Raw genomic sequence first — 15,942 nt, 5'->3', positions numbered from 1 at the left:
TCTTTTTCTTTTTGAAACAAAAAATAGCTCTAAATTTTGAACTTTATTTTAATAGTTGCCATTAACAATGGCTAATGCATCAAATTCATATCTAACAAACGGGTTTTTTTGGCCTGGAAAATACACAATTATACCATTTTTTATATATTGCTGCTACCATGTGTTATATTCACTGCACAGGGCACAGAGCTACAGCATTATTTAAACACCATTAATTATTGGAAGTGAGTGTGCTCTTGCATGTTGAACAGCACTAGCCACCAATCCATGAAAAACTACAGCATAGCCTACTTCTAAATTGAACTCTGCCACAGATTGCTCTGCATGAAGATACAGTACAGGAATGGTTTTGCACCGTTGTATTATTAGTTAAGTTTAGGCAGTTTCATTTTAAAAGTAGTTCACCTGTGCAGACCATGTGGCACCCGTCATACCTTAATGCTGAAGTCGATATAATTTATTCTTCCTCATCAGTCTTCATTCTTCTTCTTCTTTCTTCATCAATATTCAGTGGGGTCCTATATGACAGTTATACAGAATAAATATACTTCAACAAAACATTTAACGTAAAGCCAAAACTATAAGGAACTCCTAAGGACCTTCTATGACACTGTGGTGGCATCAGCCATTTTTCATGGGGTGGTGTGCTGGGCAGCAGCATCTCGGCTGTGGACAGGAAGAGAATGGACAAACTCATAAAGAAGGCCAGCCAATGCAGCGAAGCTAAATAGGAGTAATATGATCTCGCTTTCTAGTTTTTGTCAGTACACGTGTAGCTGCATTCTGGACCAGCTGGAGAGTCTTTAAAGACTTGTTAGGGCAGCCTGATAATGAATTACAATAATCCAACCTAGAAGTAACAAATGCGTGAACTAGTCTTTCAGTGTCATTTTGAGGCAGGATGTGCCTGATTTTTGCAATGTTACGTAGATTAAAAAAAGGCAGTTCTTGAAATTTGTTTTATGTGGGAATTGAAGGACAAATCTTGATCAAATATAACTCCTAGTATCTTTACAGTGGTGCTGGAGGCCAGAGTAATGCCATCCAGATTAGTTATATGATTAGATCATGTGTATTGAGTGTTTCTGAATAATATTACCTAAAGGAAGCATATATAAGGTGAATAGTATTGGTCCAAGCACTGAACCCTGACCCATGTCTAACCTTTATTTGCATGGAGGATTTATCATTAACATTTCAAGTTAGGACCTTAATAATTTGCCAAAACGTACATTTCATTGTTTTTCATTACTTCAACTTATGTCCAAACTGATATTACATGTTTCCCAACAACTAAATGTTTTGTTTTATGTTTTTTGGGGAAAAATAGAAAAAAATCCCGTAGACAATGTTTTGACATTGTATTACTATAAATGGGTTAAATAGGACATGTGTCTTGAATTATAGCATGTGATGAAGTTAAAGAATACTGTATAATGTACAGTACAGAATGTATAAAGGCTGTTAAGGTCTTGCTTTCTAAGATTCATTGGTTTTAAAAAGCAGCAACAAGCAGTTTATCGATCTAATCAATGCACAGTGTCAGAAAGAAGAAGTTGAGTTAAACTGTTCTTCATTATACTGTATCTTCTTTTTTACGTTGTGTCGGACAGTATCCTTGGCATAGGCCTACTGTTATTTGTGCACTACATTCTGCATCTGACTTCTATTCCTTTACAGTGTTTAGTCAACTTGTTGCCTTGTTGGCTTGGTATAAATCTATGAATGACACATTAATTAATATGTGTCATTATAATATGAATTTAGATTTAACTTACTTGGTTTGGATACAATTAGATTTTTCATTAGATGATTTTGAAATTGTGTCAGAGTGAGCTCAACTCATGTTGGATTATTGTATTTAGAGAGTAAACAGATGCTGGAGCAAACTGACAAAATTGTGTCAAAATTACAGTTCAGGGCAAGATGACACTGCACAAGTTTTTGCAATCCACATGACACATTCTATAATAGCATTCGTATAACATTTTAGTACAATATTTTATGATGTTATGTTTTTCTATTAAAACTGTGTGATAGTTTAAATCATTGCCAGCTTCAGACCCCGAGAAGGGCATTTGATGAATGATAGGTATAGGGTATAGGGTACGGGGTAACTTTATTAATCCCCCTAGGGGGAAATTCAAAATTGACATAACAACATTTCCAAGTAAAAATAAAATAAAATAAAATAAAATAAAATAAAATAAAATAAAATAAAATAAAATAAAATAAAATTAAATTAAATTAAATTAAATTAAATTATATTAAATTAACAATAAAACCATCTCAAAATACTATATACAATAAATATACAAAACATTAGTGTGGGTGGGAGGTACTGGGAGCTGTGGTGTTGTACAATCCGGAGTTTAAGCAGAAGTCAGAAGTGTATATAGTGAAAAAGAAAAGTTACAGTACAGTTCCATATTGCTGTGTTGTGAAAAGTATGGGCACTACAGTATACATTTTATGTAAAATAAGGGGTTTCACAAGAGAAAAAAACACCTTTATTTTTGGGACAGTGGGCTGTTTGTGGCACTGAAGTCAGAAAGGTTAAGTTAACTTGTTACATCTGTGACATGTTTCATTACTCTGTTTGTCTATTCTACATGGCCAGGGCAAGGTAACACCAATGTCAATGAAAGGCTGATGCTTAGTTAATTATCCATTTTGATAGGCACACAGTCAGCAATATCTGGCTTTAAAAGGAAGCCTCTGGTACAAGTCGATCACATTCAGCAACCATGAGGGTGCTAGTACTAGCTCTCACCGTGGCCTTTGCAGGTGAGTCTTCAAGTTGCATCACCTTGGATGCAATCTAAATTTGTTTTTCTCAAAAAAATGCTTATATTAGAATCACTATTATGAAGAGTGTGGGGTAGCACTTCTCCACAGTTTTACTTGGACAAAATATTGAAAGAAAATTCTGATAAAAGTCAGAAAAATCATGATGTAAGAGAACTGCTATTGCACTTTGTGACAGTGTAAAGTCACCGCTTATATCAAACCTAGCATAGAAAATAGTTCTTAAGTACATAACATTTCAATTCTTCAAATTATTAGTTTGACTTCTTTTTCATGCATCTCTAATGAATACCAAAATAACATTTTATTCTTTTTTTCTGTTTTAGCATGCCACCAGGTCAGCTTTGGTAAGTGTTTTATTTTGTTACATACTGTCAAAAAAATGTGTCTTTATTTAACAGTAAAAAACTTGTAGTGTATATGTGAAAAGTTGGTTTAATTTAAAAAAAGTTTTTATTGAAGTTTGTTTTCTTCTCTATTAATGCAGCCCCAGAATTTGCAACTGGAAGGACTTACGTGTACAAATATGAAGCACTTCTGATGGGCGGCCTGCCTGAGGAGGGTCTGGCACGGGCCGGTGTGAAAGTGTTGAGCAAAGTTATGATCAGTGCAGCAGCTCCTGACACCTTCATACTGAAGGTAAAGACCATTCATACACTTTTCTACTGATTAACAACCTGTGTGACCCAGACTGCTATTTTCCATGTGGCTTGAAATGATAATACAAGACAGCTTTGTGGTCACGCTTCATTCAACCTGTCATTTTTCCTTGTAGCTTGTAGACCCTGAAATCTTTGAGTACAGTGGCATCTGGCCCAAAGATGCTTTCATCCCAGCCACCAAGCTCACCTCAGCCCTGGCTGCTCAGCTCCTGACACCCATCAAGTTTGAATATGCCAACGGTGTTGTCGGCAAAGTATTCGCACCCGCTGGCGTCTCTGCAACTGTGCTGAATGTCTACAGAGGAATCCTTAACATCTTCCAGATGAACATCAAGAAGACACAGAATGTCTATGAGCTACAGGAGGTATGTATAACTGATTCTTTTTATAGGTCCAACTACAAAACAACACTCAGCTAATGAACTGTATTTTGATCTGCGTTAACTAGCCTGGAGTTCAGGGAGTGTGCAAGACCCACTACGTCATCAGTGAGGACGCAAAGGCTGAACGCATCTTGTTGACCAAGACCAAGGACCTGAACCACTGCCAGGAGAGAATCATTAAGGACATCGGCTTGGCTTACACAGAGAAATGTGCTGAGTGTGAGGCTGTAAGTGTAGTTTTACTGGCATTAACTATCCTCTAAATGTACTGTGTACTCCCAGAGACTGCTGGTGTAATAATACTATCTCTTGTTTATACAGAGAGGAAAGACCCTGAAGGGAGCCGCAGCCTTTAACTATGTCATGAAGCCAGCACCCACAGGTGCTCTGATCTTGGAGGCAACTGCTACAGAGCTCATCCAGTTCTCACCTTTCAACATCTTGAACGGCGCCGCCCAGATGGAGGCTAAGTATGTGATTTAAATGAAAATACACAGCGTATAATCACTATTAGCAGCTCAAAATGCCACAGTATAGACTGATTCAATGCTGGCGTATATTCACAGGCAAATCTTGACCTTCCTGGAGGTTGCAAAGACCCCAGTGGAGCCCATCAGAGCTGACTATCTTCACCGGGGATCCCTGCAGTATGAGTTCGGCAGCGAGCTTCTCCAGACACCGATCCAGCTTCTGAGGATCAGCAATGCTGAGGCTCAAGTACTTCAGAAAACATTCCATCTTAATCCAATTTTTGTTGAATTAATCCTGTAGCAACACACTCTAACATGGGTTGCATTTTGTTTTCTGACAGATTGTTGAGATTCTGAACCACCTAGTGACCTTCAATGTGGCCAAGGTCCATGAAGACGCACCTCTGAAGTTTATTGAGCTCGTCCAGTTGCTGCGTGTGGCCAAACTTGAGAGTATTGAGGCCCTCTGGACTCAGTTCAAAGTTAGACCCGATTACAGGTAAATGTAAACAGCATTCGAAAAAGAGCAATATACACAAACTTAATACACATAATCACTGAATAATAATACTTTTCTTTCTCAGGCACTGGATTTTGAATGCCGTTCCTGCCATTGGTACTCATACTGCTCTGAGGTTCCTCAAGGAGAAGTTCATCGCTGGTGAGCTGACTATTGCTGAAGCTGCCCAAGCTCTGCTGGCTTCTGTGCACATGGTGACAGCTGACCTGGAGGCCATCAGGTTTGCTGAAGTGAGTTAAAATTACAAGCAGGCTTGTGTCATTGCAACGATATGAGAAGTGGGACACATAACCACATTTTTACTTTCACCACTCCTCAGGGCTTGGCTATGAACCACAAAATTAGAGAAAACCCAGTCCTGCGTGAGATTGTCATGCTGGGCTACGGCACCCTGGTGGCTAAATACTGCGCAGAGAACCCATCTTGCCCAGCTGCGCTTATGAAGGTAGGTATCATTTGTGCATTTGGTTTCTAAAACTGAACTTCAGTTAGAACATCAGTGACATGAATGTTGTTTCTTTCCTCCTGCAGCCCATCCATGAGATCGCTGTCCAGGCTGTTGCCAGAAGTGATATTGGGGAACTCACTGTTGCTCTTAAAGTTCTGGGTAACGCTGGACATCCTGCCAGCCTTAAGCCAATCCTGAAGCTCCTGCCTGGCTTCGGCAGTGCTGCTGCCAATCTGCCACTGAGAGTTCACATTGATGCTGTTCTGGCCCTGAGGAACATTGCCAAAAAGGAGCCCAAGATGGTGAAATGACTTTACCTGATTCCTTCCAATACTAGCATATGTTTAAAACCAATTTTGTTATGTGCTGTTGTATTTATAACATTCCTCTTTGTGAAATAGATCCAGGAAATGGCTGTTCAGCTGTTCATGGATAAGGCTCTCCACCCAGAGCTCCGAATGGTTGCTGCTGTCGTGTTGTTTGAGACCAAACTGCCCATGGGTCTGGTGACTACCCTTGCCGACACACTCTTGAAAGAAACAAACATGCAGGTTGCTAGCTTTGTCTACTCTTACATGAAGGCCATGACGAAGAACACTGCCCCTGACTTTGCCTCTGTGTAAGAACCTCAATAATATTCACATTTTTGTTTTTTTCATTTCATTTATTTAAACATGTTAGTGCTTAGAATCTCATTCTGTATATATTAATGTTCTGTTCAGTGCTGCTGCCTGTAATGTTGCTGTGAAGATCCTCAGCCCCAAACTTGACAGACTGTGCTACCGCTTCAGCAGAGCTCTCTATTTTGATGCCTACAGCAGTAAGAGGATAGCATAATAATAATAATACTAATATGTCATCAGCTTAAAACATGTGGTTTAATGGCTCTTGTGTTTTGCCCTGCAGACCCCTGGATGATGGGTGCCGCTGCCAGTGCCTTCTATGTCAATGATGCTGCAACTATTTTGCCAAAAGCCATTTTGGCCAAAGCTCGCACCTACCTGGCAGGAGCTTATGCTGATGTCTTAGAGGTAAGAGAAAGGCTAAATAGAACTTACACATTTTTTAGTAATGGTTTCAAATACACTTACCCATCAAATGGCCTTTTTTCTTTTTCTTCAGTTGGGAGTGAGAACAGAGGGAATCCAGGAGGCCTTAATGAAAATCCCCAAGGCTCCTGAGAATGCTGAAAGGATCACCAAGATGAAACAAGTTATGAAGGCTGTAAGTTCAAGTGATCATTCTTAAGCAAAAATGTCCTTCTTTATTTAAATGACTGTTATGAAAGCACATTTCCTTCGAAGAAACTAAAATGTTTATTTTTTTGTTTTTTCCTAATATAGCTCTCCGAATGGAGGGCTCATCCTTCAAGCCAGCCCCTGGCCTCTGTGTATGTGAAATTCTTCGGACAGGAAATTGCATTTGCCAACATTGACAAAGCCATGGTTGATCAGATTATTGAGGTACTGTATCTCCTACTGTTACATATTGTATAATTGCTATGTAGTAATCACATTACAAACTGAACATCTGAGATTTCAAATGCAATTTTAACAGCTTGCCACTGGACCTGCAATTCACACTTACGGAAGGAAGGCTTTGGATGCGCTGCTGTCTGGTATAGCTGTGCATTATGTTAAGCCTATGCTGGTTGCTGAGGTTCGTCGCATCATGCCCACTGCTGTTGGTCTGCCAATGGAGCTAAGTTTCTATACTGCTGCTGTGGCTGCTGCATCTGTTGAACGTAAGTTTGTCTGGTAAAGTCTAAGTGTTGATGATTTGAATAACATATCCACACTGGTTCACCAAAAAATTGTGTTGTTTTTCATAGTCCAAGCCACTGTGACACCACCTCTACCCGAAACCTTCCATGCTGCTCAGCTTCTTAAGTCCGATATCAACCTAAGGGCAGCAATTACCCCAAGGTAAACAGATTGTAATTAACTTGAACAAGCTTCTTCTCAATCATTAACCAGAATCTTTACTGTCAAATGTGAAAACAAATGTATCATTTAGAGAAACCACCCTCTCTCATATTTTCTGTGTCTTGCAGTGTCTCCATGCACACCTATGCAGTTATGGGCGTGAATACTGCTTTGATCCAGGCTTCCTTACTGTCAAGAGCCAGAGTTCATACAATTGTTCCTGCAAAGATGGAAGCAAGAATTGATATGATTAAGGGCAACTTCAAGTTCCAGTTCCTGCCTGTTCAGGGTGTCGATAAGATTGCATCTGCACTGTATGTTCTTTTTATGTTACCATATTAACTTACACAGTTTTTGAAATATCTTTGAATTTTCTGACAGTATTTTTTCTTTCAACAGTGTTGAGACCTTTGCTATTGCAAGAAATGTGGAAGACCTCGCAGCCGCCAAGATAACACCAATGATTCCAGCTGAAGCTGCAGCTCTGCTGTCAAGACAGACCTTCTCCTCAAGAGTTTCTAGGATGGCATCCTCCCTGCTTGGTAGCATTGTGAGTTTGGTTTTCTGACCACCTTTTCCATCACCAAATTATACCTTCTTTCAAACTAATGTGGTGATCTCTGTTGTGTTTACAGTCAGCATCATCGGAAATCATTCCTGTTGATGTGCCAAGCAAAATTGTCAACAAGAGGAAAATCCCCAGGGCCTTTGAGAAGAAAATGTGTGCTGCATTTGAAACCTTTGGAATCAAGGCATGCACAGAGATCGAATCTCACAACGCCGCTTTCATCAGAAACTGTCCACTCTACGCCATAATTGGAAAACATGCTGTCTTGGTTGATGTTGCTCCAGGCAAGTAAAATGGATGACATCAAGTTACTGACCTAAGTTGTTTTGGAAGCAGTTGCTGAAAAATAATGTTTCTGTTTATTTTTTGGTTGTAGCTGCTGGACCCGTCATTGAGAAGATTGAAATTGAGATTCAGGTTGGCGATAAAGCAGCAGAAAAGATCATCAAAGTGATTAACTTGAGCGAGGAAGATGATATTCTTGAGGACAAGAATGTCCTGATGAAACTCAAGAAAATCCTGGTTCCTGGTCTGAAGAACAGCACTTCCTCCAGCTCCAGCAGCTCCCGCTCCAGCAGCTCCCGTTCCAGCAGCTCCAGCTCTAAGCGCAGTTCAAGCGCCTCTTCCTCTGTATCATCCAAGTCTTCCTCCAGCTCCTCTTCTCGCCGCCAGAGCAAGATGGTTGACGTTGTTGCCCAGGGAAGCAAGGTATCAAAGAGACTGAGCAGCCGCTCCAGCAGTGCCTCCAGCAGTCGATCAAGTAGCCGCTTCAGTAGCCCTTCAAGCAGCCGCTCATCTAGCCTGTCTAGCAGCCGCTCTTCCAGCTCCAGCTCCTCCAGGTCCAGCTCCATGTCAAAGGTGAGGCATAAATTTACCACTGAAAATGTGAGAAACAGTAGATTCATAAAGTACATGCAGGAATTAATGTGCCAATTTTTCTATTACAGCAAGACCTGTATGACATGAAGTTCATCAAGAGCCACATCCACCAGGTATTTGACTGATGAGTAAAAAAGCATTAAACAGTCAAATCATGTACTCTGCTTGAGCAAGCTAAATGCTTTCTTCTTTGCAGCATGCAGTCTCCACAGCCCGTGCAAACAGCAAGAGCAGCGCCCACAGCTTCGAAGCCATCTACAACAAGGTGAGTAATCATACAGAGCCATTTACAGTCTCATGTATTTAATGGGAAATCAAAACTTATATTAATGTTACTCACTGGTTTGCACTCTCAGGCCAAGTACCTCGCTAGCACCGTCACTCCTGCTGTGACCATTCTCATTCGCGCTGTAAGAGCTGACCACAAGGTTCAGGGATACCAGATTGCAGCTTACTTTGACAAAACAACTGCCAGACTGCAGTTTATTTTTGCCAACCTGGCTGAGAATGACCACTGGAGAATCTGCGCTGATGGTGTCCTGCTGAGCAACCACAAGCTGATGGTACAGTAACACCTTTGATGCAGTCTGACATGACTTAAGCTGGTAGTAGCAGATAAGATTTTAACTCCAGTTAAATTTGTTTTGTTTTTTTAGGCCAAGATTGCCTGGGGAATTGAATGCAAACAATACGCAACTGAGATCACAGCTGAAACTGGTCTTGTGGGTAAAGTGCCTGCCTTCCGCCTGAAGCTGACCTGGGACAAACTTCCACAACGCATGAGGCGCTATGCACAGCAGTAATGTCACAATCTAATTTCAAACATTTTCCTCTATTTTCTAAAACCTTGCAAAAGAAACTGATTACTTCTTATGTACTTTTGGCACTAACGTAATTGAAAATGCAAGGTCATAAACCATAGTCAAACATCCTGGATGTGGAAGTGTGTGGGATTTTATTACTTCCTTTTGCAAAGTTTAATTTTGCTGCACACCTGTCTACCAGGTGTTCATTATACAACAGTCGATTTAACATTTTGCTTTTATGTCTGTCTAGGCTGTCTGAGTACATTTCACGTATCACTCAGTACATCGGAGTAACCCAGTCAAAGGTCAAGAATGAACGTAATCAGATCAAACTGACTGTGGCTGTTGCTTCAGAGAAAACCCTGAATGTTGTGTTGAAGACACCAAAGGTACGGTGTTATTCCCTGTTTCTCACATATTGTCACTCATATATACTGTATATCCTCTCTGACTGTTTCAATTTCGTATTATAGAGGACCATCTACAAACGTGATGTGGATCTCCCTGTTTATCTGCCATTTGGAGACACTGCTGCAGAGCTGGAACCATACCAGGACAGCTTAGCTGACAAGATCACCTACATGGTCACCAAGGCTCACGCAGGTGAAAATATTCAAAGGAACAGGTCTTACTGAAAAGTCATACTGATTAATAAATGGCTAACCTACTGGTTAATCTTTCTTTCTGCTCCAGCTAAGTGTGCCATGGTCAAAGACACTCTGATTACCTTCAACAACAGGAAATACAAGAACGAAATGCCCCACTCTTGCTACCAGGTTTTGGCTCAGGATTGCAGCTCAGAACTTAAATTCATGGTTCTGCTGAAGAGAGACCAAACACAGGAACAGAACGAAATCAATGTGAAGATTGCAGACATGTAAGAACAAACAGTATTTATACCTAAATTGTAAAAAAAAAAAAAAAAAAAAATCTAAACCTGGAATTCCAGAAAAAAACTTCAATTCATATATTTCAATTGTTTTTCAACAGTGACGTAGACATGTATCTGAAGGACAGTGCTGTCATGGTGAAGGTCAACGGAGTAGAGATCCCCATCAACAACCTGCCATACCAGCATCCAACAGGTTTTTCTATCTTATCATTTTAGATTGAACTGTTGTGCTCAAAATAATTGCTGAAAGAGTTTTTAAAAAATAACATATTTTGTATTTGCATTAATTTTAGGCAAGATTCAGATCAGAAAGAGAGGTGACGGCGTTGCTCTTCACGCTCCCAGCCATGGTCTTCAGGAGGTCTTCTTTGAGCTGAACGCACTGAAGGTATTGAAAGAAATCATCATCTTGTGTAATTCTTCTAAATTAAAATTTTTAATAGTCTATATTGTCGTACTGGCATGGTTAAACACAGTTGCAAACATTGAACTACTTTGCTTCTCTTCAGGTTAAAGTTGTGGATTGGATGAGGGGACAGACCTGTGGACTCTGTGGAAAGGCTGATGGGGAATTCAGACAGGAGTTCCGCACACCCAACGAACGGCAGACCAAGGACGCAGCCAGCTACGCTCATTCCTGGGTTTTGCCTGGAAAGAGCTGCCGCGATGCCTCTGGTAAAACTGGCTTCACCTTCATTATGGCAAAACAAAACATATAAAGAAATTCACAAGACATAACAAACCCACACCAAACCATAATTGTATGAGATCATAGAAAAGACTAGATTCAATGAATATTTGTTTTCAGCTGAGGGCTGCTGCAGTGCTTACCTTTCTTTTCCAACCTTTTCCAGAGTGCTACATGAAACTTGAATCTGTGAAACTGGAAAAGCAAATGATCCTCTATGGCCAGGAGTCCAAATGCTACTCTGTTGAGCCTGTGTTGCGCTGCCTGCCCGGCTGCATGCCAGTGAGAACCACCACTGTCACTGTTGGCTTCCACTGCCTGCCTACTGGTGAGTCTGCAGACAATCACCACTTATTTACCAAACTGACACACTATACATCTATGTTCAACAGTGCCTAATCACTTTATTCTCTGTGCTGTTGCAGATTCCAACCTGAATCGTTCTGAGGGTCTGAGCAGCATTTATTATAAAAGCGAGGACATGAAAGATTCAGCTGAGGCCCACCTGGCCTGTCGCTGCAACGCCCAGTGCGCTTAATCTCTCTTCAAGTTTGTTTTGTCCCTTTCATTGTTAATTAATCTAAACTGTAAACTTAAATAAACTAAAGAGGCATATGTGGATCATGTGATGTTCAGCTTCTTCAAAAATTTAAAATCACAATGACTAAAAATATCTTAAATGACAAACCTTTTTCTTCACAATCTCTAAATCACAAACTCTAAACTATGAATTTGTGAAGCCACAGCTTGAATGTGCTATATTTGTAGTGGAAATGTTCTGTGGAGAAACAGTATGTCATTTTACAGTCCTGATTCTCTGGAGTCTACCTTCACAACAGTGTTGTTCTTGTTACAGTACAATGATCTTGTCCATGATATCAAAAATCAATAAAGCCCTAAAGCATAATCAGAAATGTGTTTTGCTTATTGTTACTTCAGTTGGATTTTTTCACTATGTACAGCTTGACACTAGACAAATGTTTTCACTTACATCTGTAGAAGGGGGAAAGTTTTATTGTGCTCACCAAAAGTTAGCAGTTAAGGGGTGGGCCAACAACCATTATTCATGACCTAACAACTAGTTTACAGCAAATCGTGGTCCAGTGATGGACTTACACAAGTGTGATGGAGAAACTTAAAGCCTTGAGTGCACATACACAGAAAATGGACTTCACATTGAAGTAGGACACATCTTGTGTCAAGCAGTTTAACTTTTGAAATGAACAATATTTGCATATTTAATGATTCAGGATTTTTTTAATGAGGGAGAAGGAGGAGATGTAATTATAAAGTTTTTAATGAGATTTTGTAGGGGGGGAATTGTACACACCGGGGTCGGGTCGCAGGGGCAGCAGCCTAAGCAGGGAAACCCAGACTTAATAACCTTATCTTGATAAAACCTGCACAAAGTTTGGATTTATTTAGCTGAGTACGTTCAAACTGCATCTGCAGTTAAGGTTACCTGACATAAACAGAAGTCATGGGGGTCTCCTTTGCAACCCCATCTCTACTTGACAAAGCAGGATAACAACCAAGAAAAAGCAGGTGACTGCTCCAGATTAACTGTGGGTCATTTGGTTTGAACTAATTTGATTAATAGTGAATCTGTTTGTAAATATGAACCACTAAATTATTAGATCAACTAAAATCTTAAGGCTCCTGTATTATAATTAAATGTTGGATATTGGATATGACGTGTAGGGGGTCCAGTCGCGGTTCTAGCTTGAATGACGCCCTGGGCGAGACTCCCCCCCGAGCGCCCCCAAGAAAAAAAAACACAACAGAATTATTATATGTCCACAAGACAAGGACATCTAAAAATATATGCTAAATATAAAAAAATGTAACAAGATCTGTGGGAAAAAAAAACTAATAATATAATAGAAATGAATAATATTTCTCAATTGCACTAATTCTTCATCAGAACAATGGAAAAACACACTTAAGAGAATCCAGTTATTACACTATTGCACTTAGAACAGGAAACACACTATTTAAAGTGCACATTCACCACCTCCAACATTGCTACAAGACAATGAACACAATTCTACACAAACTATGACTGTATAAGTTATCAGAACTTAGAGAACCACAAGGAAATCCATACATATACACTATATATATGCCAAAAATATATACAATCAGAAATGTAAGAAGAGTAGAAAGCAACAATAATAATATATTAAAGCTGCGAGCAGCGTTGGGCGGGACCTCGCCCCCTTGCGCACGTCGGGCCGCGGCGAAGCGGAAAGGTTTCCGTCGGGTGCATTTAGACGCATTCAGACCCGGGCATTTATTGGACACTGCAATAAGTAGATACAGGTTACACACACGATCTCTCTCTCTGTCTGTGTAGACATTTAGACTGAGCAACTGAAATGAACTGCCACTTTGATGAGTCAAACAGGAGAGGAACTTATTTCCAGTGAAACCTGTAGATATGTTTGTAGTTCATGCTCATGTAATTTGTGTTTGATCTAGACTTTGACAGCAATGTCAGTGAAATAGTTGACAGACTGCACAGATATCTAAAATCATAATAATACAGTCAATAAACTTGAACTTGCATCAAAAAACTTCCTTATCAGGTATCATGACAAGTTTTCTCCACTGGGTGGCACACTAAGACCACAAATGAACCTGGCTCAGCCAACACACAGTCGTTGCCATGGTAGGTAACGACTGCAGAGCATTGGCAGACTGGACATGTGGGATTGAATAGGAGAGGAACAGGGTGCAAACATAGCCGGACCAAATTACACACATCTATATATGAGACTTGTGGCTACATTTCGACGTTTGAATGAAGTCTATAGCTGAAAGTATGCAGGAATAATATATATATTTTGAAAAAGCCTGAAAAATCGTCCAAAATCATACATTTAAAAGGCAAACTGTGCACTTCCTGTTGGATTTAGGTCAGGGGTGTCAGCGCGTGATTTGTAGGTCTTGATAAGACAAACAATTGAGTTTTGGTTTGATCTTTCTACGACATTCCTATCAGGCGTAGTGGCCGTTTTAGTGTTTCTAGGTGGCGCTAGAGAGTTCGACGTTGTTTGTTTTTCCATTTTATTGAACTTATGGCCAGACCTGATGTGCATTCCACATTTGGTGAGTTTTGGAGCAGGTTTAGGGGGTCAAATTAAGGCGCAAAGAGGCGGTTGAAGGAACATAATAATAAATGGCACACTAAGACCACAAATGAACCTGGCTGAGCCACACACACAGTCGTTGCCATGGTAGTTAACGACTGAGCACATGAGGACAGAGCATGCACAGACAGCAGGCAGAGTACTGATTGAATGGGAGAGGAACAGTGTGCGCATGTGGGGCCGCAGATCAAAAAGTATAAAACATAGTCAGACCAAATTACACACATCTATAGACGAGACTTGTGGCTACATTTTGACGTTTGAATGGAGTCTGTAACTGAAAGTATGCAGGAATAATATATATATTTTGAAAAGCCTGAAAAATCGTTGAAAATCCCACATGTAACGGCAAATTGTGCACTTCCTGTTGGATTTAGGTCAGGGGTGTCAGCGCGTGATTTGTAGGTCTTGATAAGACAAACAATTGAGTTTTGGTTTGATCTTTCTACGACATTCCTATCAGGCGTAGTGGCCATTTTACTGTTTCTAGGTGGCTGAAAAATCGTCGAAGATAATAATAATAATAATAATAATAATAAATCAAACTTATATAGCGCTTTATGCGGTGCTCATGTAACGGCAAACTGTGCACTTCCTGTTGGATTTAGGTCAGGGGTGTCAGCGCGTGATTTGTAGGTCTTGATAAGACAAACAATTGAGTTTTGGTTTGATCTTTCTACGACATTCCTATCAGGCGTAGTGGCCGTTTTTAATTGTTTCTAGGTGGTGCTAGAGCCGTTTTACTGTTTCTAGGTGGCGCTAGAGAGTCCATTTTGGCACTTTTGGGGTTAATTTTTCCATTTTATCAAATTTATGGCCAGACCTGATGTGCGTGTTGAATTTGGTCTGTCCTGGAGCATGTTTAGGTGGTCAAATTTAGGGTCAAAGTGGCATGAGACATTCCTCCCATTCATTGTCTATGGGAGCGTTTTGGCGAGGGTTTTTGGGCACTTGACCTTTGAGGGCTTCTAAAATCCAAACCGGACGAGTAATGGAAAAGTTGTTCAGATCGTTTGTGCAGCAGGGTGTGCTCAGTCAGCTATTTAAGTTTGAAGCCGCCACGATGAACGCCCTCGGACAAGATAGCGTTTGTAGCAGGCCAAGAATCGTCAAAAATCCCACATGTAACAGCAAATTGTGCACTTCCTGTTGGATTTAGGTCAGGGGTGTCAGCGCGTGATTTGTAGGTCTTGATAAGACAAACAATTGAGTTTTGGTTTGATCTTTCTACGACATTCCTATCAGGCGTAGTGGCCATTTTACTGTTTCTAGGTGGCTGAAAAATCGTCGAAGATAATAATAATAATAATAATAATAATAAATCAAACTTATATAGCGCTTTATGCGGTGCTCATGTAACGGCAAACTGTGCACTTCCTGTTGGATTTAGGTCAGGGGTGTCAGCGCGTGATTTGTAGGTCTTGATAAGACAAACAATTGAGTTTTGGTTTGATCTTTCTACGACATTCCTATCAGGCGTAGTGGCCGTTTTTAATTGTTTCTAGGTGGTGCTAGAGCCGTTTTACTGTTTCTAGGTGGCGCTAGAGAGTCCATTTTGGCACTTTTGGGGTTAATTTTTCCATTTTATCAAATTTATGGCCAGACCTGATGTGCGTGTTGAATTTGGTCTGTCCTGGAGCATGTTTAGGTGGTCAAATTTAGGGTCAAAGTGGCATGAGACATTCCTCCCATTCATTGTCTATGGGAGCGTTTTGGCGAGGGTTTTTGGGCACTTGACCTT

General features: G+C 40.3%; 1 protein-coding gene across 1 annotated transcript; it reads left to right on the top strand.

Annotated features, from left to right (window-relative positions):
* Positions 1 to 2,717: 2,717 nt before the first annotated feature.
* LOC133984361 (vitellogenin-2-like) lies at positions 2,718 to 11,963 on the top strand. The gene is made up of 34 exons (XM_062423642.1): positions 2,718 to 2,787; positions 3,135 to 3,155; positions 3,296 to 3,447; positions 3,584 to 3,835; positions 3,919 to 4,080; positions 4,175 to 4,323; positions 4,420 to 4,570; positions 4,665 to 4,822; positions 4,908 to 5,073; positions 5,163 to 5,288; positions 5,375 to 5,593; positions 5,693 to 5,910; positions 6,014 to 6,111; positions 6,198 to 6,322; positions 6,414 to 6,515; positions 6,635 to 6,754; positions 6,849 to 7,035; positions 7,123 to 7,216; positions 7,345 to 7,530; positions 7,616 to 7,766; positions 7,852 to 8,068; positions 8,161 to 8,642; positions 8,732 to 8,776; positions 8,860 to 8,928; positions 9,020 to 9,226; positions 9,320 to 9,462; positions 9,720 to 9,858; positions 9,943 to 10,072; positions 10,163 to 10,346; positions 10,460 to 10,554; positions 10,655 to 10,749; positions 10,871 to 11,036; positions 11,216 to 11,377; positions 11,475 to 11,963. Exons 1-34 carry the CDS (start codon positions 2,748 to 2,750, stop codon positions 11,585 to 11,587), a joined length of 5,124 nt encoding a protein of 1,707 aa, XP_062279626.1. The 5' UTR covers positions 2,718 to 2,747; the 3' UTR covers positions 11,588 to 11,963.
* Positions 11,964 to 15,942: the final 3,979 nt, after the last annotated feature.

This window comes from Scomber scombrus, chromosome 8 (genome assembly GCF_963691925.1).
Source record: "Scomber scombrus chromosome 8, fScoSco1.1, whole genome shotgun sequence".
NCBI lineage: Eukaryota > Metazoa > Chordata > Actinopteri > Scombriformes > Scombridae > Scomber > Scomber scombrus.
The sequence above is the reverse complement of the archived record's forward strand: the minus strand, read 5'-3'. Positions and strand labels throughout refer to the sequence as shown.